Source organism: Mya arenaria, chromosome 7 (genome assembly GCF_026914265.1).
Source record: "Mya arenaria isolate MELC-2E11 chromosome 7, ASM2691426v1".
Taxonomy (NCBI): domain Eukaryota; kingdom Metazoa; phylum Mollusca; class Bivalvia; order Myida; family Myidae; genus Mya; species Mya arenaria.
In genome coordinates, this window is record NC_069128.1 from 4,639,850 (window position 1) to 4,665,700 (window position 25,851).

Consider the following 25,851-nt stretch of genomic DNA (forward strand, 5'->3'; position numbering starts at 1 on the left):
TCCTTTTTTTATTTAGTCAAATAAGCTTATTGTATACATATACAAAATGTCATAATATGTACTCTTATAACGTATAATATCTACACCTCAACTTCCATTCCTTAAATGTAGGGCCTTCCAGGAATTCCAATTATTATCTTATGAACGCAACATCTTCGGATATGTTCGGATCGTGAGTCATCGCATAACAATATACATGAGTATGAAAATTTATTCATCTTGTTTTTGTTTGTATTGTGTCAGCAGAACCGGATTAACATAAATTAACATGTTAGAAGGAGATAATTTATGATTTGATACATGTATTGTTGTCATAAATGTTTCAAGTTTACGTTTAAACGTGATTTGAAGTGATGGATTTTTTCCGCGTTATTACGACGTCATTTGAAAAACTGTTTCCGGCTACGGTTGGGTCGTTCTATTTACAGAGCGGGTGAGAAAGAATTACTGTAAGTTTTTTTTCCTTAATGAAATGAAGAAATTTTAATAATATTCGAATGATATAATGAACTTTTGGTGTAAATATACGTTCATACCCCGATACAAAAATCAATGCATCAATTCATTCCTTAAATAAATGTAACAGTATACTTGGGGTTATATTTTATGCATATTGTATAATAATGCAGATAACAATACTTTTTCTATATGTGATAGAAATCCTGACGTTGTAAAGATCTCCCTTGAAGAAGTAATATGTTGATGGAATACTCTCATTCAAATGCTGGCTATCCCTCATAATTGGTAAGCAGTTGGCTCCTAGTCCATTAAAGAAATAATGCAATTCAATAAACATGTACGTTATAACACTATTGTTTGTGAAGAGAATTTTAAACATTTAGGCGTTGATGAAGATAGTTTATTTGTATTGCCCAGTTTTCTAAAATGTGCAAAAAAAGCTTATAACTGAATATCCGTCAAAGACAATTTTTTGACAATCAATACTTAACTTACTCTCTAAACCAATATTTATTCAAATATTCAAAAAAACAACGTGTACACAGTCCCCCCACGACTACAAGTCGCTGGTGACTAAATGATTCCTGGAACATTTCATTTCCATGCCTCCTGTTACATGTTTCCGCAAGATGACAAATTATGTAACAAAATATATTTTTGAAATAGTATCTATTCTGAGTTAAGCGAACACAAATTAGCACATCCTGTATTCTGTAAAGTTAAGGTTCCAAAATGATCATGGTAAAACATTTCTCATGCTCAATTGAATACCTCCTTGGTGTATGAGACTTTAATAAAGCCATCAGTGTTTGTCGTTATCACAATTCCGCACTTCTTATCGTAAAACAAACGTCTTTACAGAGTGTCATTTTCTAAGCCAATGTCATCATTCTTTAAAACCTTCAATAAATGTCTTTTGCCCTCATCCAGAGTATCCACCATCATTAAATCAAGATTCATCTCATTATACACCACTGGCATTTCATTTATCGTTGTTTCATCTTCCGAAATGGTTCTTTTCTGTGTTTGCTTATTCTACTCGACAGAAATGAAAGTTTAAATGCCACTAACGATCAGACGTCAGAAGGTAACTTGCATCATCCCGATTAGTATCTGTAAGATTCTTCTCAGGCTCGTTTGTTTTCTCTACATTGGTATTTGCCTCTCCATGTGAAACCACACGTTTCCTTGACAAAGGATTGTATAGGTTTTCTGACAGACCTAGCTACCTTGTAAGTTTCTAATCTTACTGGAGCTTGGTATCGCGCCAAAATCAGAATGATTTAATTTTAACTTATTATGCCCATTTTTATTATCTCTTTCATAAATCTCACAATCACTATCCTGTTTGGCAACTCCATGATCACTAGCTGAATCCCTTGTAAAAAACTTTACTAAATGAATTTTAATATCCGCAATCTACAAGAATAACCTGCAATAAAAACTTGTTTAAATGATTTCAAATTATGATTTGTGTCTTTTAAGTGTTTGAAAGTGCTTTAATAACTAATTTACCTAATACATAACACAATCATATAAACGTCCATATTTACTGAAGGTGAACATGACAAGGATTCAGGTATTTGTCATATTAGTATTCCAACGATTATGATGAGTAAAAATTTTACTTTTGAGAACATTCAAACAATAATTTGCAAACACGGCATGCCAACGTACACAGTTTTGACCAAGTTGTTATTGAAACGTCCAAAATATTCGTTTGAGGTGTTTTGAAGTGACTTTCTCGATGTAAAAGAAGAATAAACTATTCTTATATGCTTTTAATTGCAGCCTAAACAAAAGGTATTGGAGAAATTTTAATGCGCACACTCGTGAAAAGTTGTGTTATGTATGTAGGTCAACGTACACATTTTTAACGAAATATGGTGAAGTTCTTAACTTGACACAATGATATTTTCATTGGTTTCTTTTTATCGTCTGAAATATAATACAACATTGTTTGAATTATTTTTAAGAGGCATCTAGTCACTGCGTATCATTCAAAACCATGTGTTGCCTTTAAATGGGATCTTCAGTATCTGTTTCAATACCAATCGCTTATTCTGAAGTCATAAGCAACAGCCATAAGCGACAAACGTGGTTGCTTTCCCTGTCATCTACTTGACCTACAATGAGCAGTTCAGTATCTTCCCGCTATAAGTGTAGGACACTGACCTCAACAGGCACTGAGTTAGAGTCATCAGCGCAAACTCTGTCAGCCTTGCCACGAACTTCTCGAAAGTATCTATCATGTAAATAGTTTATGTTTTTAAAAAAACAAAAAACGATACTTAAAGTTCAGTATTGCTTGCGTTATCGTCAGCGATGAACAGAACTTTAATATTGCCATTACACTTAGACTATTGCAGGCATTCAAATGGAACTTGCTATTCAGGTTGCCTTTGACAATTTGTCAATATCAAGCAGCATGAGTGTTTGTTCAAGGTAACACAATGTTTGTTTTGCAGGCGTTAGCACTATCCAGAAGCGAAAGTATGTGTTTCGTTAGCCTGTCAATGGATCAAATATGAATACGTTGGCATGCCGTGTTTGGAAAATATTGTTTGAATGTTCTCAGAAAGTAAAACATTCTTAAAGAAAATAACGCACATTTTTAGAAAGCTTATGAAATAGTGTAGTCGGCAGGCTAGGTCTCAGGTTCAGAAGCGAGTTAATAACATAGAAATATGCAAATGACTCGTTTGCTCTACTCCCTATGTCACCTGAAACAATAAAATGATTCTCCACACTGATATTCGAATAACAATTGTAAAAAAACGAAAACTGTTCCTATTGTGAAGATAAAAGCATCATACAGCCTTAAGTAGTTTGCATAATGCCACATAATATAGCATAATATACATAAACATAAACTAAAAGTAAACCAATATAATGTTGATTATAAAGTTTAAGGAAATAAGAAGGTACAATACTTGTATATACGAAAAGAAAGTTCGCATTGTATCACAGTTTGTTACTTATAACATACAAACCATATTCACATTGCTATTAGTAATAAATAAGTATTGTGATCAACAATGATAAAGTCATATTCACTATATCAAAGATGGAAGGTTGAAGTATTTGGATATATTGGAAAAGAAAATTTGCGACAAACGAAAAAGCGAAGGTTTAATTGTGAAGACAAAGTATAAAACAGCGGGGTTTAATAGCAAGGGTCTTTGGGGCTACAATCGTAGCCTGTGCGTTAGTTGACGTCATTAAACGTGGGTACAAGTGAATGCGGTACTTGGCAATGTGTCGTGACCTCATTCGAAAGTTATAGAAGCCCAGTCTGCTGTAGTCAGTTTGAACTTTGAATGAGTCTGGGCAATTCGGAACTAGCAAGTGCCGATTATTGTACTGTCGAGTTCGACAAATTGACCTCGTACGAGTCTATGTATTGCATCGATTAGGTCTGTGAAAAGTGGTTTCAATTGTTTTAAAACATAGTTGACCTTTCTCTTTTCTGCATTATTGCTCTTATTATTAATGTTGTTTTTTTTGTATTTCAAAAATACATAATTATGGGCGCTAACAGAATATATTCACAATATAATTGTTATCCCTTTAACATGGCTAAGTTCTTAAACACGCACATAAAAACAACAGGTTGCTTGAACATTCCTAATGCAAATGCAATCTCATTATCTGCTGTCAGCACTGTAAGCCACCAAAGGGAAACGACTACGAAACAGCTGTCGTTAAAATTATATAATTTGCAACGAGGCGTTTCGTAATGTGTATAATGCCACACATATGGGAAGATAAGACAGACATATGAATACTTATCTCAGGTCGTGACATTGCAAGCACTGACAATTGTTCAGTGTTTTAATGCACTTATTTTGTGAGCATAGCTTTTGGAGGTGTATCATTTCCTGTCATGTTCTATACAGCTTTGGCGGTACTGTTGTCTGTCTGGAGAACAGCATCAAGCGCAGGTATCAATTGTGCTTTTAAAGGGACTCTCGGACTAATTGCAAGATTAAAATAGTCTCGTTTGAAAATACTTTTCGAATGTTTAAACTTGCACTCATTTAATGTTCAAATGTGTTACTGTAATTCTCGACATAATGTAGCACCTGCTGATGCGCCTGTATTGTTGTCTCACATCTCCGATTCCTTGACCTTTTAGGCTAATGCAACATTCCCTCGATTGCATTTCCGTTTAAATGTTGGAATATTGCTGTTTACATAAAAGCGGTTTTTAAGTTCACTTCATATCATTTGTTAATGTGAAACATGGTGGATGATAACAAGCGAATTCGTTAGTTTTTTAGATTCATATTTTAATTTTGATAGTGTAATTTCATGCTCATAATACTTAAATAAATTATTTTACCAACAATGGACGATGGTATTAATCAATGCATAGAAGTACTGACAAATATATACTATGATGCTGGAAATTGTATGAACATTACAATCAAATGTCTGACCAACTTACATTGTAGCACGAAGAATGCTATCATCTTAAACAATTAAAAAATGCTTCCTAACGTGCAATTCGTCATTTTATTAGCAGCAATGACCTCCTTTAAATGTATAAAGATAAGCGCAACGCATTAAAAAACTGTTATGTGTGTGAAGTTGGCTCTGCCATCGGCAATCGACAATCGACATTCGATATTATATAGCAAATCTTCAATGTCGAGCTGCAATGTCGAGCTGGACGGAATTCTAGCTCGACATAAAATATTATATAGCAAATCTTCAATGTCGAGCTGAAATGTCGAGCTGGACGGAATTCTAGCTCGACATTCGATAATATTTAGGAAATATTCAATGTCGAGCTGGACGGAATTCTAGTTCATCATTCGATATTATATAGGTAATATTCAATGTCGAGCTGCAATGTCGAGCTGGACGGAATTCTAGCTCGAAATTCGATATTATATAGGTAATATTTAATGTCGAGTTGCAATGTCGAGCTGGACGGAATTCTAGCTCGACATTCGATATTTTATAGCAAATCTTCAATGTGGAGCTGCAATGTCGAGCTGGACGGAATTCTAGCTCGACATTCGATATTATATAGCAAGTTTTCAATGTCGAGCTTCAATGTCGAGCTGGACGGAATCCTAAATGGATATTCGATATTATATAGGAAATCTTCAATGTGGAGCTGCAATGTCGAGCTGGACGAAATTCTAGCTCGACATTCGATATTATATAGGTAATATTCAATGTCGAGCTGCAATGTCGAGCTGGATAGAATTCTAGATCGACATTCGATATTATATAGCAAATCTTCAATGTCGAGCTGCAAGGTCATGCTGGACGGAATTCTAGCTCGACATTCGATATTTTATAATATTTTATGTCGAGCTGGACGGAATTCTAGTTCATCATTCGATATTATATAGGTAATATTCAATGTCGAGCTGCAATGTCGAGCTGGACGGAATTCTAGCTCGAAATTCGATATTATATAGGTAATATTTAATGTCGAGTTGCAATGTCGAGCTGGACGGAATTCTAGCTCGACATTCGATATTTTATAGCAAATCTTCAATGTGGAGCTGCAATGTCGAGCTGGACGGAATTCTAGCTCGACATTCGATATTATATAGCAAGTTTTCAATGTCGAGCTTCAATGTCGAGCTGGACGGAATCCTAAATGGATATTCGATATTATATAGGAAATCTTCAATGTGGAGCTGCAATGTCGAGCTGGACGAAATTCTAGCTCGACATTCGATATTATATAGGTAATATTCAATGTCGAGCTGCAATGTCGAGCTGGATAGAATTCTAGATCGACATTCGATATTATATAGCAAATCTTCAATGTCGAGCTGCAAGGTCATGCTGGACGGAATTCTAGCTCGACATTCGATATTTTATAATATTTTATGTCGAGCTAGAATTTTGTCCAGCTCGATAATGCAGCTCCACATTGAACATTTGCTATATAATATCGAATGTCGAGCTAGAATTCCATCCATCTCGACATTCTATCTCGACATTGAATATTTCCTATATAACATCGAATGTCGAGCTAGAATTCCGTCCAGCTCGACATTGCAGCTCCACATTGAAGTTTTGCTATATAACATCGAATGTCGAGGTAGAATTCCGTCCAGCTCAACATTCCAGCTCGACATTGAAGATTTGTTATATAATATCGAATGTCGAGCTAGAATTCCGTCCAGCTCGACATTTCCAGCTCGACATTGAAGATTTGCTATATAAAATCGAATGTCGAGCTAAAGTTCCGTCCAGCTCGACATTTCAGCTCGACATTGAATATTTCCTATATAAAATCGAATGTCGAGCTAAAGTTCCGTCCAGCTCGACATTGATGCGCGACATTGAATATTTCCTATATAATATCGAATGTCGAGCTAGAATTCCGTCCAGCTCGACATTGCAGCTCGACACTAAAGATTTGCTATATAATGTTTTATGTCGAGCTAAAACTCCGTCCAGCTCGACATTTCAGCTCGACATTCAAAATTTGCCATATAATATCGAATGTCGAGCTAGAATTCCGTCCAGCTCGACATTGCAGCTCCACATTGAAGATTTACTATATAATATCGAAATCGAGCTAGAATTTCGTCCAGCTCGACATAGCAGCTCGACAGTGAAACATTTCTATATAATATCGAATGTCGAGCTATAATTCCGTCCAGCTCGACATTTCAGCTCGCCATTGAAGATTTGCTATAAAATATCGAATGTCGAGCTAGAATTCCGTCCAGCTCGACATTGCAGTTCGCCATTGAAAACTTGCTATTTAATATCTAATGTCGAGCTAGAATTCCGCCCAGTTCGTCATTGCAGCTCGACAGTGAAAACTTTCTATATAATATCGAATGTCGAGCTAGAATTCCGTCCAGCTCGACATGGCAGCTCGACATTTAATATTTTCTATTTAATATCGAATGTCGAGCTATAATAACGTCCAGCTCGACACTGCAACTCGACATTTAAAATTTGCTAGATAATATCGAATGTCGAGCTAGAATTCCGTCCAGCTGGACATTGCAGCTAGACATTGAAAAATACCTATAAAATATCGAATGTCGAGCTAGAATTCCGTCAAGCTCGACATTGCAGTGCGACATTAAAGATTTGCTATATAATATCGAATGTCGAGCAAGAATTTCGTCCAGCTCGACATTACAGCTCGACATTTCCAGCTCGACATTGAAGATTTGCTATATAAAATCGAATGTCGAGCTAAAGTTCCGTCCAGCTCGACATTTCAGCTCGACATTGAATATTTCCTATATAAAATCGAATGTCGAGCTAAAGTTCCGTCCAGCTCGACATTGATGCGCGACATTGAATATTTGCAATATATAATATCGAATGTCGAGCTAGAATTCCGTCCAGCTCGACATTGAATATTTGCTATATATAATATCGAATGTCAAGCTAGAATTCCGTCCAGCTCGACACTGCAGCTCGACATTGAAGATTTGCTATATAATATCTTATGTCGAGGTAGAATTTTTTTCCAGCTCGACATTGCAGCTCCACATTGAATTTTTCCTATATAATATCGAATGTCGAGCTAGAGTTCCGTCCAGCTCGACATTGAAGCTCGACATTTAATATTTCCTATATAATATCGAATTTCGAGCTAGAATTCCGTCCAGCTCGACATTGCAGCTCGACAATGAATATTTGATATATAATATTTTATGTCGAGCTAGAATTCCGTCCAGCTCGACATTGCAGCTCGACATAGAATATTTGCTATATATAATATCGAATGTCGAGCTAGAGTTCCGTCCAGCTCGACATTGAAGCTCGACATTTAATATTTCCTATATAATATCGAATGTTGAGCTAGAATTTCGTCCAGCTGGACATTGCAGCTCGACATTGAAGATTTGCTATTTAATATCAAATGTCGATTGTCGATTGCCGATGGCTGATCCAACTTCACACACATAAAACTGTTGTGTGACGCAATATGATGAACATTGTAAGAATATATTTAAATTGTAAACAGTGCAAACACTACATCATTTTGGAAGAATTTGAAACTTGGTACAAAGACATCGAAAACTGTGTCTCGTTTTGCTGCCAATGACTGGCATGATTATTTTATAAGTCTTCTCTATGATGAAGATGCAGTATTGGTTGATCCGAATAGTGAACATGTTCATGCTTTTATAGACGAAAGTACTAGCACACTTAATGATACTTTTACTTTATCTGAGGTAGAATCATATATTTCCAAACTAGTAAATAATAAAAGCTGTGGGTTAGATGGAATTCTGTCTGAATTTGATAAATATACATGCTCTGATATAGGACCATTTTTGTTGTTATTATTCAATAAGATTTTTTCTCAATCTTGAGGACAAAGTATAATATGCTCTGTATATAAATCTGGGTTCAAATACTGTACCAGGAAACTACCGTGGTATACCAATTAAAACTTTTAATGTAGTTGGACGCACTTGCTGAGTAACAAATATTAAAAACATGTTGTTTACATATGAGTTCGGATATGTTTGGATAACTCAAGACGTTGGAAGTGTTAACGTTTTTCTAACCATCTTTAAACAGAGAATTATTGATTGTTATAACAAAAACTGGTTTGAATCTGTAAACAATTCTAGTCACTGTTCGCATTATAATATCCTTAAATCTCTGTTGAATGTTGAAAGATACCTGTATCTGTATCTATACCATTTAAACACAAGATAGCACTTTCAAAATTACGATGTTCGAACCTTGAATTGAGAATAGAAACTGGTAGGCATCTAAAGTATGTTTAGATTCTAAACATACCAAAAGATGATCGTATATGTTCTTTTTGTTATGATAATGAACATATATCTGTCTTAGATTGTGAATATTATGCATTTTTGTCTGTAGAAAGTATGACAATATAAGAAGACAATATTTGTTTAATTTGTACTTTCCTGGTATAGATTTAAATAACTTTTAAAACCTTATGAAAACAACTAATTATGAAACCATAAGTAAGTTGTCTTTCTATGTATATTGCCTTATTTTAGAAATTAACAATTAACTTTAGGCATATGTTTACCTGACCGTTTTTTGGCACCTGTTTACCTGACCGATTTTGGGCACTTGTTAACCAATGTTGAACTATGTTGTTAGATTCATGCCAAATGGATGGGACCAAACACTTTGATCCCAGAAGCTTTATTAGACCCATGATATCATGACTAGATTAGTCAAACTGTTTTCGCACACCTATTTTACATCACTGATAACAGGAATACTCTTATTTCAGACCCCTGCAACCCGAGCCCCTGCCTGTACGGGTCATGTTACTATGATCCTATCAGCAGCCGATACAAGTGTATCTGTCACCAGGGCTGGATTGGTGTTGACTGTGATCAAACCGGTATGTTCTAAGGCGTGTGGGGCTTCTTAAAGACGGAAAGACATATAACAAATCATGGCAACAATTTTTTAAACATCATCTTCATCATCAACATCATTATGCAAGACATATACCAATAAAAATGTTCAAAAAAATCAATAAATGTTGTTTAACCAGATTGTATATATGCCCGAACAAAATTATAGAGCTAAGAAATTGAGTAGAAACCTATTTTGAGGCTCTGAGAAGCCTTAAACGTGTAATATAACACTGGGTGTAATGTATGATGACTTTATAAAAGATCAACAATGATGTCAACGCCAATGAATCATCGGCTCCTGAAATATAATAGTGAAAAAAGTATTTACTAGTAGAAAGTTGTTGTGTGCATGCATAGACCTGAAAGCTGCTTTTGATTATAAACATATACGTTTGCTATTATTTAAATTGGAAAACATTTGATTTCAAGGATGTTTTTTTTTTAAATTAAAGTATTAATCAAAATGCGTTTAAAAAAGCTAAAACCTGTGTTCGAGTTAATGTAAAATGTTATGATAAGTTTTATTGGGGTTAGATTAAAAGAGAGCATAAATTTTATTCTTCTTTAATTTGAAAATGGTTTGCATTACTTCAAAACAGTACAATTGTTAAAGGAAAGATTATACAATTGTAATTAAAAATGAACTTGATATGCATACGATACAATTCTAATATTAGAAAAATAGAAAAGGTTTTCAAAATGCTTTCTTTGTATATTCAAACTACTAAAACGATTACAAAACTCAGTTTATACACTGGTATGCTACATGTATAAAACTTAATTATAAAATTTGCAGAGGGGAAGATTTTACTCTAAGTAATGCCAAAATTGATGTTTTGTCTGAAAAAGGGTGTTTAGGTGTGATGTTAGGCAGAGGTCGTTCCTTTTGTTAAACAACAATGCATTATTTTATGTTTCTCTATTGACTTACAAATAAATATGCTTAAGATACGTTGTAACTAAATGCTAAGTACAAGAATGTGATACAAGATGTCCTTTATATTTGAAAGAATGAGAATGCTACTTCAGAATGATATTTTGTTTAAATCTGAGTTAATTTAAAATTGTTATCCGTTAAATTCAGTAAAAAATCTGCAATCAGAGATGAAAAAGTCATTTATATCTCAGAGATAAAATATTGTTTGCTGGTCCAGAACACGGCTGTCTTCCGGCTAGATGCAACATGGATTCCTTAAAAAGTAATCGTTGCTAAACTTAAATATGTGAAGTTTCTTAGGTGAAACGCGCATTTATTTCAAAATAAGTAGTGTACAGCCTAAAAACGTTTGTAAAACTAATTTTGTTGTATGAATGTGAATTGTGGAGCTATGGAATATATATATATATATATGAAAATGTTTAATCATTTGTTTTGAAACATGTACGTAATGTGAAAAAGTTAATGCCAAACAGTATGCTGTATGGAAACCCGTTGTTATACCATTTCAAATAAATATCGATATACAAATGCTCAATTATTGGTCAAAGCGAAGAGTCCCGACTTGTGCAAAACTTCAAATGTATCTGTACTGTTTGATACTCAGTAGATAAAGTATGTAAGATGCTGTAATTAGAAGCAATGACTTCCTATGGATGATACAAATGAGAAATTATTTTTTCAAAATGTGTTATGATCTATATCTGGGCAAGTAATGCGTTTTTAGATACTCTCTGACTTGAAAAGTCTGTCCAAATGAAGTTGTTCGATTTATTTATGAATAAAGTGTATTCTTCTTTAAATGCGTTGAGCAAATATTAGAAGCTATAGATAATTTAAAGAAGGCTTAGGTTTCAAAGATTATCTAGTTAAAAATCCGGATGATGGGGGACAATATCAACAGTTTACACTTCATTTATATGAACGGGGTAGCACATTTTGGTCTTTGTTCAAATGTTTCAGATACGAGTGCTCCCGATCCCTGTTCCTCAAACCCGTGCTTCCATGGAACGTGCACCAGCCATGGAACGAATTTCACGTGCACCCAGTGTCAAAGCGGTTTTACAGGGCCGAATTGTAACCAAGGTTTAGCTCTTGCTTTTTCTTAAGTTAAACTTTGATTTCAGTATCAAATGTAAATTAAGTAAAACTTAAATAGAACTGGTTGCTAAAGAGAAAAGACACTTTCCATTATATAGTTGCGTGATTTTTATTGAAAAGCTTGTTAAATGAATCTTATAACATGACTTTAACCTATATAAATTACCGTTCAATTGTTCGGTAGGCGGTTAACAGTCATTTTACATTTTTAAGAAACACATTTAATTTGATTTGATATATAATATCATTTTATTTAACTAAAATCAATAAAAAGAAGTAAAAATGTTCTTAAGAGACATCAACAGTGCAAACGTCGTTTGAAGGACAAAAACAAAGCGTTAAAAACTTTCATTTTTATTTAGTTTTAGGTGTAATAAGGAGCTGAGCAAAATGAATACACCATTGTGACAAAAAAGTCAGTTCTATCAAATAGACAATGGCTTGTGGCTTTGTGGTGATTTCAGCCATTTCAGAAAGATGTTACCAGGAAATTCATTAAATCCAGAATATTTCATCATAGCATTGAATATCTAATTTGAAAAGATATCAATAATAAGACACATGACATAGTTGATTATACAGTCTGGGGCATTTTATTGTCGACAGACTTTTCCTAAAAAATACATATGCCTTTTAAAGCAAAATCCGATAAACCGTCTTTCGTAAAATTTGTTTAAATCTGTAACTGGTTCATGAAGTAGTTAGAGGCCCTAATTCCGTACAGGTATAGCCGACATATGGCGGACGATACGATTGTCAGTACGGATACGTTAGGTTTGTTGATGTCTTGTGTTGTCAGAAGCATCTAAATCTCGTCACGCTTTAAGACGAATACGTTTCTTGCCGCATGGTCGATGTCTTCAAGATCAGACATCACTTTCAGGGTCAGACCCATGCCAGCCAAATCCATGCATGCACGGATCATGCTATGTTAATGGCGAAAACTTCTTCTGTAAGTGTGCACAAGGATACACGGGAGCAACTTGTGGCACAAGTAAGTGATTAAGTTACTGGAGTCCATTTTGAGGGACACAAAAAACGTAACACCTATACATAATTGGTTTACACGACTCACGATAACAAGGTCAAGCGACAAAGTATTCAACTTGCAACTTGCAAAAGTGTTTACATAATATTCTTTTATAATTCTTAATCATTTCAATACATATCTCTTATTATAAAAAATCACACAACTTGACGCTCTAATAACAAGCAGGTTTGTAACAAAAGTATTTTTCTATGAGTGTAAATTATTATAAATCAGTTTATTTTTCATGTAAATTATCATCGTCGGATATCCCCGAAACACTCTTCCGCTATGTTTAGTTGTGTACAGTGAGCCATGTGGCTAAGAAAATGTCGCAATCATGAATAATTAAAAAGGCAGTTTCATTGGTTCCGCGAGGTAACAGATGCTTTATCGTTGAAGGTTAGCATGAGTGCGCTTATTTCAGTACAATAATAATTGAAAGCCGTCAATACCACTCGGCCATGGCGGTTACTGACACTTAACGGTTATTGAAAACTTTCTCATATTACATGATGGTTAACAATACACAGACGATTAATACTGGTTTCTTGCATGTTTGTCCTGTTATTTTTGCAACATTATGCTTTTAATGAGATGCACTTTACCTTTTTAATTTTAAGGCATTATTATGTTTGACTTATCTGACTTAAATGATGAAACCAAATAAAGATGCTTTGTGCAAAGAAAGAAATATTAGCCTTCACACATTACCTACCAAAAAAGTGCCAATTTCTGTTATTCTGTCATCATAAAGAGTGCACCTTAAACATTCGTTTCCAGGTACGGATCCCTGTAATCCTAACCCCTGTGTTAACGGCATTTGTTATCACAGTAACAATGACTTCACGTGTGTGTGCTCAAAGGGCTTCATTGGAAAGACCTGCAATCAAAGTAAGCGAATGTATGAGTAGCAAAATATAGGTCTATCGGGTCAATTCAATTGCACGCCATCATTTTGTTTTGCACAAAACATCAAATGAAAAGTCTGCATACAGTGGCCACTGCAAGATCTCTGCCACTGCCTAAATTTTTAGCTTTGATAGTCAGGTGTTGTATTTTGAAGAAAAAAACCACTTAATTATGCAATATGTTTTTAAAGTAGCATTAATTAGTTGTTTTAGAATAAAAACAGTCAAGAAAAAGGGAACCTTTTTGAATGGAGTCAATTGAATTTGATCACCAAGTTAATAAAATCTGTACTTTAAGTGGCTCGTTTCATATGCATTGTTAAATTATGCTTGTATCGAAATAATTCATATATCTGTTGCAATCTTTGACATTTCAATACATTTTTGTTTGTTTTATTTAGTTAATTTTTTTACTGAACAATCAAAACCTCATTTGTAAACAGTATATGCTAGTTTGTATCCAAAATTGTGTTTAAGCACGTCTTTTTTCGTATATATTATAGCTTTGATGCTGGCGCCCGCGTAGTCGACATTTACCTCAGCAATAACTCAAGAACTGTCCAAGATGTTTAAATGAAAATTTGTTTGCCAAAACAAAAAGGCACATGTAAATCATTGTACATCAATCCAGTTCTAATAACTGTCGCGTTATGGCCCTTCTTCGTCTGGAGAAAACAATAACAAACAACAGTCGAGCTGGGCGTTCGGTTAACGTCAATAGTCAACACATTGATGTCGCAAAATTTTCGATTTACTTATGTCGTCCATTGATCTGAAATTTGATGATCATCTTTTTGATAACACATTTGACCGCTTTGTATATTTTTGGAACGAGGTTTTTTGCTAGCACATCATATTTGATAGAAGCAGTTCGTTATTATCCAAATTTGATTACTTTTAACTTTATGGTCGTTGTGGATGTTATTTCTAAAATGCTGGATAAGGATACGTTTCTTCAGTTTGCTCTGATGATCCAAAACTCGCCCAAAAATTTCATATTCTTTTCAAAGGTCTTGATAGGTCAACCTATAGTCTAGCTATTGTTAGGGCTTTGATATAAACTTAACAGGTAAGCCAATATAATAATGACAATAGACGGTTTGCGTATAAAGTTACTCGTCAAATATATAATAAAATTGCATATAGAATAAATCATAGATTTGTAAATAAAACAAATGTTTACCTTTTAAGAGGCCGACCAATGCAGCATCAACCCAATTGTTTTAAAGTGTTGACCAAGTTCTTTTTCTAATTCAAGAGGATATCTGCAATGGCACAATGTTATCTAGTTTATAGTGAATGATACATGGCACGGGCTGACAAAACACACTGTTTGACGACGAGTGGTTAAAATATTTACTGACAACCCATTGTTGAATGCTTGATCCGAAATATCACACATAAAAGTCTCGTTTGTCAGTGCTATACGCTGGCGCTAGTTAAAGTGACACTCGTACTGAACATTATTACATACACATGTATAACACACATACGTTTTGAGTGATAAACCTTCAACTATTTAATAAATGATGCATTAATGGAAATTATTAATTACTGATAACAAGATTGCAACCGTGCATTTAATAGCTGAAAACGCACAAATTATTAAAATGGTATTAATTGTGGTAAAAATGTATATGAGCTGACAAAGATAAATTAAACAATTGCGTAAAATAGCCGATAAAATTGCCACTTTAGGCTCATTCATTGCAAAAAGACAATTTAGACGTACTGTTCTGTTATGCCGACGTTATCTATCTTGGTCTTGTACACAGCATTGATAACAACATTGACGGGGCATGCTCATGTAACTTTAATTGTAACAGCAAAAATGATTTCTTTTGATAATATATTAACTTACATACTGAAGTGATACAAAATAAATATTCTTCAATATCTTCTTGTTTTTGTTATTTGAAAAGCACATAGTAAAGTTTATAATGTGCCACAAACTTTCAAACACGTGCACACTTTTAAATATTATTCTTAGTCCACCTCAGTATACTGAGTTTTTATAGATATCAGTCAACGTCAATGTAAGCTAGGACGACATTTCTTACTGCTTCTGAGTTTGTATTTGCATAGTACCAATCGTGTTACATTTAATAAATAACAGCGTATGTTGCTTGAATTATAAGTTAGTGTTACTGGGTTTAACGTCCTTGAGATTGGCATATATTAGAAACAACACCTAAAAGTTTCGAAATATAAGTAAACTCATCATAACTAAACTTCATCACTTGTTAAAGTGGACAATTGAATCAGAAACACTCCCTGTTTTAAAGAATTGAAAAACTTAAAGAGCTGATTTTTTATTTAAATGAGAGCCAATTATAAAATTCGTATACTTCATTAAAACTGGCATATTTTAAGCTTCATTGAAGTATGAATAGAGCACAGCCGAGATTATTAAGTCAATTGCATATTATAAGACAATATTCAATTTAAGCTTAATTTATAATCAAGGGCCTTCAACAGTAGTATGAAACATGCACTTTTCAACATTTAATAAGTCACGAAGACCACTAGTTACAATTGTGTCATTAACAGTGACTGTATTGGATGCATACATCACACCTGAAATCGTGACAAAGCTAATATAATAGAACATAACAGACAGTTTATTTGACTTATACAATTGTGCATCGTCGTAATACAAATAGTTATTCATATTAATGTCACGTATCTTAACTAAAACATATATTTTATGAAAATGAAAATGATCACATTTTTTAATACAAATTGCTTAATACGTTTACATTGCCAGTCAAGGAAATTATCATTTTAGCTATTAAAATGTTATATTATTGATAACTGAGTTGCGTATAGCAACGCTTCTTTCATACGTTTACAAACATTCATATCTTTATTCTTATATTCAAGTTAACCTAATTCGACGTTTCGTAAAATTGGCACACACAGTTATGTCATAGTTTATATATGCTCTTTTATCTTTGATAGCCCTTGTGACATATCATTACAATGAACTCGCTAGATTTGCATGTTTTAAGAAGACGGCGACCGATTTAATAATTACTGTATAAGGCATTGGTCAAGCAAGCCTGTAGTTTATGCAAGCTGTCGTTTGCGAATATGAATGTTTATGTAAAAGTGCAGTTGCTATGTGTCACAGCTTGACCATATCCGCTTCGTATTGAATATTGCTATATTTGATTTGATCCATTATCACTGACAAATGAACTGCAAACTAACAAAACACACTATGGCTCCGATTTTTTTCTAGTGATAAACATAAAAAGCGAACACGTACTTTAAACATTGTACGCATATGTCACTTCTGTCAACGTTTCATATATCCAAATAGAGTAATCAGTGAAAATTTAAATAATATTTTTTATAAAATTGGACGAGTTTTTCACGATAGTGCCAAAACGTCTTTCGGTTCGTCCAACTTTTTAAGACAAAAGAAAACTCAAAACAAAAGTAATAATAAGATTTGGTAAAAAACGAATTTAAAAGCGCAAGAAAGCATTTTCATAAAGCAAAGTTTTTGTATACGCTACACAGAGCTTTTCACAATAAACAAGGTTTAATTCTTGCAAGTAAAAACTAAAAGAATGTTTGAAACACAAATTTAAAACAACAACATCGATTAAACACTTCTAAGTTAAATCTGACCCCGAAAGCTTATAGAAAAAATTGAGCTCTAGAAAGCCTAAAATCAATTATTCACCCTTAAATGTAATATTTTAATTTTAAAATTTCAACTCGGACGACATAACTGATCTTCATGCTTATATCAAAACGGACAATACATTTTCAGTTGCTCTATTGACCCGTGCGATTCTAATCTGCCACTTCAATTGTAGCTATTGACCCGTGCGATTCTAACCTTCCACTTCCATTGTAGCTATTGACCCATGCGATTCTAATTCAGCACTTACATTGTTGCTATTGACCCGTGCGATTCTAATTCAGCACTTCCATTGTTGCTATTGACCCATGCGATTCTAATTCAGCACTTTCATTGTTGCTATTGACCCGTGCGATTCTAATTCAGCACTTCCATTGTTGCTATTGACCCATGCGATTCTAATTCAGCACTTCCATTGTTGCTATTGACCCGTGCGATTCTAATTCAGCACTTCCATTGTAGCTATTGACCCATGCGATTCTAATTCAGCACTTTTATTGTTGCTATTGACACGTGCGATTCTAACCTTCCACTTCCATTGTTGCTATTGACCCGTGCGATTCTAACCTTCCACTTCCATTGTAGCCATTGACCCATGCGATTCTAATTCAGCACTTCCATTGTTGCTATTGACCCGTGCGATTCTAACCTTCCACTTCCATTGTTGCTATTGACCCTTGCGATTCTAACCTTCCACTTCCATTGTAGCTATTGACCCATGCGATTCTAATTCAGCACTTCCATTGTTGCTATTGATCCGTGCGATTCTAACCTTCCACTTCCATTGTAGCTATTGACCCATGCGATTCTAATTCAGCACTTCCATTGTAGCTATTGACCCATGCGATTCTAATTCAGCACTACCATTGTAGCTATTGACCCATGCGATTCTAACCTTCCACTTCCATTGTTGCTATTGACCCGTGCGATTCTAACCTTCCACTTCCATTGTAGCTATTGACCCATGCGATTCTAATTCAGCACTTCCATTGTTGCTATTGACCCATGCGATTCTAATTCAGCACTACCATTGTAGCTATTGACCCATGCGATTCTAATTCAGCACTTTCAGTGCAGCTATTGACCCATGTGATTCTAACCTTCCACTTCCATTGTAGCTATTGACCCATGCGATTCTAATTCAGCACTACCATTGTAGCTATTGACCCATGCGATTCTAATTCAGCACTTTCATTGTAGCTATTGACCCATGCGATTCTAATTCAGCACTACCATTGTAGCTATTGACTTATGCGATTCTAATTCAGCACTACCATTGTAGCTATTGACCCATGCGATTCTAATTCAGCACTACCATTGTAGCTATTGACCCATGCGATTCTAATTCAGCACTTCCATTGTAGCTATTGACCCATGCGATTCTAACCTTCCACTTCCATTGTAGCTATTGACCCATGCGATTCTAATTCAGCACTACCATTGTAGCTATTGACCCATGCGATTCTAATTCAGCACTACCATTGTAGCTATTGACCCATGCGATTCTAATTCAGCACTACCATTGTAGCTATTGACCCATGTGATTCTAAATCAGCACTTCCATTGTAGCTATTGACCTATGCGATTCAAATTCTGCAGTTTCATTGCAGCTATTGGTCCATGTGGTTCCAGTCCATGTCGACACGGATCTTGCCTAAGTAACGGCAATGACTATGTCTGCCAGTGTCAATCAGGACGGACTGGAAAAGATTGTGACGTGTATATGTGTATGTATTTTAAGATAAAAAGTAGAATTTAACCAAGGTATTTCATATGAACAGTCAATTTTCATTCATATATTTTAAAAAATACCTGAAATGTATTGACCCTGACCATACTTTATATTTTATAAACATTTACGTAAAATAGAAAACCAGTGTCCGTTTTAATTAGAAAATTACAAATCCGCGCAGACGATCGCCTTGCAGCTTTCAGACATTCTTCATAATAACTTCTATAATCAGTTGAAATGATGTTAGGGAAAACAACATGATCAAATTTCAAGTAATTTTGAATCGGTTAAAGTGTAGTACCAAAGTTAACTTAAAACACTGCATTCTTAATTCATTGAATTGCGATACTGATACGTAATTAGTTTGTGTTATTTTATTGGATGCTTTTGAATTAATTCGGGTTATCTGAAGACCCTTTGTTTTTGAGTAATTATATAAAATACACTATTACAATGAGCGATATACACTCATGATCAGACGCCTTTATGTACCTGTATGCATTCATTATGAATATATTGTTTCTTAGATTAGTTTATGATACCTTTCTACATATTAGCTGCAGATCCCTGCTATGCGAACCCATGTGTTCATGGAACGTGTTTCAGTAGCTCGTCTGACTACTTTTGTAAATGTCCAGCGGGATTTACCGGGCAGAACTGTGATCAACGTAAGTAAACGTTTAAATCTAGGAAAACATTTGCCTTATTCCTGACTTGTTTCTCCTCCTGGGGTGCTTTCCTTTGGCTCTGGAATATGTAATAACTAAGGTTGGCATAGCAACCAAATCGTAGTTAATTGCAACATAAAAAATAAATACATGAAAACATTCATAATTATGCATAAGTGATTTGTATCACCCTAAAAGCACGTTATAAGAGACAAATTAGTTAAATAAATTTTAAGCTGACGATCCATGCACACCGGATCCATGTAGCGGCCATGGTAACTGTGCGCGGTCATCGGGAGACAGGGGATACGCATGCACGTGTTTCTATGGATACACTGGAGTTACCTGTGCTGCAGGTGCTTATGTTTTCATGAACTAATTTAATAAATATATCTGTACAGTTAACTTATATCTAGTAATATAAGGTATTCTAGAATTTGTATTTCATTATAATTATACATTAAAATAAGCTTATACTACTTAAAAAATTGTTTTCAAAAAGTATTTGTCTCAAGTGTTTTTATTTATACTTTTCATAACGATTACTTATAGAAGTAGCAAAAACATCAACTAAAAGTCAATTGAATTCAGTTAAAAGTTGTTGTACGCCAGTGTCAGTTTTCAAAATTAATCGCATCCTTGTCCATAGACATACCTCAGAAAATCCATTCACCCTGTTTGGCCAGCTCAATATATAGTCCAATCAAAATACTTCATATTCTTAAATTTGTTAGATTTAAGCTGCTCATCGAAAACGGCTCCTGAACCTAACCGACTGAGTTATCATTTACTGGGAAGAAGAATTTAGATGAAACAATTAGTTTAACGAAAATATCCATTCATTGAAATAAATTACACCGGTTTCTTAAAATTTAAAAATATCCACATTTCTCACTTTTTCGCTTGCTAAACATATAGATACAAAAATGTTCTCAGATTTTATAAGTTACACAACGTTTGTTCCCATTATCAATGTATGAATGTTCTACTTATTTAATGCAGAAAAAACAACACTTGAAATGACGAGAAAGTATTCGATACATCCAGGCAGGTTAGCTTAGCTGGGTGCCGAGTTTCCTCGTTGGACTTGCGGCATGATATGTTTAGCATATGATTTGTTGAGCTCAAACATGAGATCATTACTGCATGGCAGCTAACGATGCCCTCGGTGTGTTTGTGTAAGGCCAATGCATTTATTATACGTGATCGGTGCCATGCATGACAATTTAAAACTCACGTTTATATATTGATAAATGAGATAAAATATATTGACACTCACGTCACTAGTGTGTAAACTAATGTTTTCTTCCGCATGCACGTGTTAAACTAATTGTTTAATGGAAATTGTGTATCCTGCAGCAATACAGTATATAACTATACATTCGAGATACGAGTATAAGGAGCACTGACCTCGTTCTTGTTGAAAGCACATTGGGTCAGTGACAATAGAACTTAATACATTATATTCACTGATATATCTATCACTAGCACCATTTTTATCGGTCCTAAAAAACAACTTTGTTAAAACATGTGTAAAGTGGTCAAATCTTCACCCCAAGGTAGACTTAGCACGTCATGCCGCGAGGTTTCTTAATCATCTGTAATGTTTCAGGCTTCGGTGGCCCCGGAATTCTCTCTCCAGGCGATTGTGTTGTAGGTGCATGGGGACAGTGGTCGAAGGTCGCTGGATTTGGATCACAGGATAGACAGAGGGTCGTTGTCCAACAGCCATCACCAGGGGGCAAACCATGCCCGTCATTGTCGGAAAATAGACACACCAGTGCGTACTTCTAGTGCCATTCCTTAATATAGTTGATACAATTTCGGGTTCGCGTTGTGTAATAAAAATACAAACGTAGATTCCAACCAGCCTGATAAGGATTCTACTAATACAATTAGGCGCACAAACTTTACTCTCCAGCTGTAACGTCATACCAAGCAAGTGGGCATATCATTTGGGCTTTTAAGAACTGAAAGTTTATCAACTTGCTACGAGTTCATTTTAATTAAACTGAATTGTGAATGTTAATACATGGCGAGAAAGAGTGTACGTGATTCGTTCAGAACGAATTCGGTTAGACTTGTTTTTGAATATTCAACTTTATAGTAAACGTGTAAATGTTCAGAGGAATGGAATTAATGGAGAAATCGAAATGACAACACAATGTTTTATGCCTTTTCTGAATGGCCTTACTCTCAAAACTTTAATTCCAATAGGGAATAAGTTTTCTCAACGTTATCAAACTCAAAATGAAAGAAATACAAATGGAGTGGGGGTAAACTTGAAAAAGTACGTTTGATTTAGTAAATTTACCACAACAAAAAACAACAGAGTTATTAAGGAGGTTAAAACATGTTGAAGCCCGGCCGTTGCGTGATAATTGGCCCTCGCGCTCATTATGTCCCTTCGGAAACGTCCCGGCCATAAGGAAACACTCAGGCAAATTATTACGCAAGAGCCCGGCTAAGCCATGTATTAACCTTTAAATTATCATTAATTATATTCATTTACCGTTATGGGTCATCTTCAATTTTGTTAATTAATTTTATTTATCTGCTTCGTTTGTGTCAATGTCAGATCTGATGTTTGACCAATTCTTTTTTGTAAAGTATACAATATTTATGTACATAATAAAACTGTTAAAAGAAAAAAGTTATAACGAACGTTGAAATAAAAATGCTTATATTCTCATTCAGACCAGTCCTGTGGCCTCAATTGTCAAGCAACGAACCTGGTGTCCAACTTTATGGCGCCTACTGGAATAGGCTCGACAGGTTATGGACAACTACGGGACTTGCTTATTATTCTAGACTCATCTGGAAGTATCGAACAAAATAACTTTGAAAATGCTAAAACACAGCTCAGCCGCCTCGTCGGAATGTTTTGTCCTACTCCTGGTAAGATCATTGCCTGTTTGTTTGTTGTTTGTTTGTGTGTTGTCTTCGTTTGTGCCACCCTGACCGTAAGCACTTTATTGATTGATAGATACTGATAACGATATTGTAATCTCTATTTGATGTTTAAGACGGCTGACAGTATATTTTCTACTGTAGTAGCCAATATAAGACCTCGTGGCCTTTTATACCCACAAAGTTTAAGTTACTTCATAGGCAACGTATATCGAAAGTCGGACGTCTTTTATCTGGATGTGGGTATTATTCTACCTTTAACCCTTTGCATGCTGGGTAAATTGTCGTCTGCTCAAAAATGTCGTCTGGTTTATTCTAAATTTCTTTCAATTTACTTAAAACATTGGGGATATATTGACTGAGTGGCAAACAGCTTGGAACCTGACCAGGCGCCGAGTTACTCGGTGTCTGGTCTAATTCCAAGCTGTTTACAAATTACCATCAGCAGCCTAAGGGCTAAAGAACCAATTACTACATATGGAACAAACGACCGTGTGATTATTTGTCCTTTTACCCAATGACCTTAATTCAGTAGAGGACAAAATATTGTCAACGTCGATGGGAATCGAGAGTTCATTTGATTTAAAGTTTTCCAGTAATAAACCAAAACATTTATTGTTCTTTTCATCAGAAGGGTAAACATTCAGCATGACTGTTGGCGTGTACCCTGGTTTACTACCTTCTTACGTTCTGTACAAACCTCTAAAAGTCTAATGATAGCTTTGTTCAGAGTGAATGAGGAAAAAAAAAGATAATAACAGAAAATAACATTGTCCAAAGCTTTGTTTTTACCTGTAAATATATTTGAGAATTCATAATTATTTTTAGATACACTAATAAAGCTTCTTTTGAACTAAATATCAAGATTAGATTAATGTTATTTTGCAAAATACGCTAATGTAATGCTATATTAAACAAGTATCATTTTACATTATTATACATTTAAATTACATGTACCTGACTACAACGCATACCTTCAGCTTTACACACATTTGTAATCTTATTTTTTAATCGAAAATATGTTCGATAGAATACGTATCCCATCCACAGCTTAAAGAAAAGAAAAGAAGAAGAAAACACTATGTCCTTTTTTTTACAAACACCAAGTCTAAAAAGCCCAACATTTCTTTCCGTTAGAATGTAGAAGTTCTGTTGATTTACAAATGTTTCAAATTTAAATTCATTTGCATGACAATTAGTTTTGATACAAAGATGATATTCCTATCATAAACAAAGACATATTGTGTTAGCCTTCTGTACGCATCAAGTCAGGTATCTTCGGCCAGTGTTCAATACATTGACCATGAGGCCAGGGACGTACACGCTTACACTGTCAGTGAAAAACCCGACAGACACTTTCTGACATATGGACAGTAATTGGCATTCATGTAGAGAAAATACATAAATTAGTGTCGGTTCTTTATTCCGTTTCAGATCCATTTGCTGGAGATCACCAGAAGGCAGCTATGCTTTCATTCAGCACTCGAGTCCATGAAATATTTGATTTTGATGATCTACATACTACAAATGAAGTACAGGCAAAGATCCTCACTGTTGTATACCGCAGTGGTGAAACTCATACAGAACTTGCATTTGAATATGCCAGAACTCATATGTTCAATCGTACTAAAGGTATAGTTTGTTACACGGTATACCAACATTTTAAGGACATATAATTTCCATTTGTCGAGTTTTAAAGTAATATACTTCTTACGAGTGTCATGTTATTGAACTATTCTACAGATATTAAAAACGATTATCATCAACTAATTAACACATCCTTATTTAATAAATACCATAAACAGTTATGGTATGTTGTTACCTTTACCGCCTTTTATTCTATAAATTAGACCGCTGAAGTGTATAATTTGAAAACATTATGCATGCATTTATTTATATATTGATTCAATAAAATATTGGGTTTGATTAAAGTCAAACAAGAATCATGTACAGCATGTTATGATTTAATGCCTGTTTGTTTGTGTATATACACATACGCTATGTCATGTAAATTGTTGATCTTTGAAAAATATGTACGCAATTATTTAGTTATGAATTTAAAAAAAAACATTGAGTTTAATTTAAGTCAAACTAGAATCATGTACAACATGTTATGATTTAATGTCTGTTTGTTTATGTATATAAGGTATGTCATATAAATTGTTGATCTTTGAAAAATATGCACGCAATTATTTATATATGAATTCAATAAAACATTGAATTTAATTTAAGTCAAACTAGAATCATACACGACATGTTATGATTTAATGTATGTTTGTTTGTGTATATTCGCTATGTCATATGTAATGTTGAACTGTGTCGCAGGAATACTTTAAATAAAATCATTAAGCTTACAATTACCATCACAATAAGGCGGTGAACCATATTTTATATGCCTTTATACTGTGTATCCTTAAACAGGAATGCGCTTCCGTGCAGACGTCAAGCAAGAGGTACTATTCATCACTGACGGCGTGTCAAATGTCCCAAATGAAACGTTAAAAGAGGCACTAGAGTTGCAGAAATACGCCACGGTCTACGGACTTGCCATTGGTGTCAGGAGCCAGGATGGACAGAAGGAGATGACCGACAGCACATCATCGCCCCCGAGTCGCCACCTATTTAGTATCCCTGGCTTTGACGACCTTGAAACATTCGTCAATGAAATTCAAAGGCAGCTTCAACATACCCAGTGTGCTCAATTTCAGTATTGACTGTTTTTGGTGTGTTTTAATAATAGTGCAACTAATAAATGAAACAATTGTCGTTTGTGTAAACACTTGCCTAGATAACAGTGACCGAAGATAGTCCCCTGCCCACCTAAATGTGAGAAAATTATTCATTGTCAATTAAAAAGAGACTCTTTCCAATGTCCATTAAAATAAAATGTCCACTTATAGAAGATTTTGGGATTTATACATTAATCTCGTTTAAGCATAATTCAAAACTCGTATTACACAATTAAAGGGGCTACCAATCAAATGTTCAACAGTAACTTAAAAATAGTGTTTCCCAATACTTCAATTCCACTTAATAACTTGACATTATGGATCGTTTGTTTTTGAATGTAAACAACCGCGAAGAAT

General features: G+C 34.6%; 1 protein-coding gene across 1 annotated transcript; it reads left to right on the plus strand.

Annotated features, from left to right (window-relative positions):
* The first annotated feature begins 4,282 nt into the window (after positions 1 to 4,282).
* Positions 4,283 to 25,531, plus strand: LOC128241682 (neurogenic locus notch homolog protein 1-like). The gene is made up of 12 exons (XM_052958713.1): positions 4,283 to 4,403; positions 9,692 to 9,805; positions 11,725 to 11,847; positions 12,746 to 12,856; positions 13,673 to 13,783; positions 19,066 to 19,182; positions 19,745 to 19,855; positions 20,092 to 20,211; positions 21,468 to 21,635; positions 22,553 to 22,753; positions 24,200 to 24,397; positions 25,187 to 25,531. Exons 1-12 carry the CDS (start codon positions 4,346 to 4,348, stop codon positions 25,477 to 25,479), a joined length of 1,725 nt encoding a protein of 574 aa, XP_052814673.1. The 5' UTR covers positions 4,283 to 4,345; the 3' UTR covers positions 25,480 to 25,531.
* The last annotated feature ends 320 nt before the right edge of the window (positions 25,532 to 25,851 follow it).

What these genes read in the sequence shown, in the direction of transcription:
- LOC128241682 (XM_052958713.1), top strand. Translation starts at nt 4,346, where the DNA reads ATGTTCTATACAGCTTTGGCGGTACTGTTGTCTGTCTGGAGAACAGCA. An exon ending in GAGAACAGCATCAAGCGCAG is followed by an intron (nt 4,404 to 9,691) that starts GTATCAATTGTG and finishes CTCTTATTTCAG; the next exon opens with ACCCCTGCAACCCGAGCCCC. An exon ending in TATGTTCAATCGTACTAAAG is followed by an intron (nt 24,398 to 25,186) that starts GTATAGTTTGTT and finishes ATCCTTAAACAG; the next exon opens with GAATGCGCTTCCGTGCAGAC.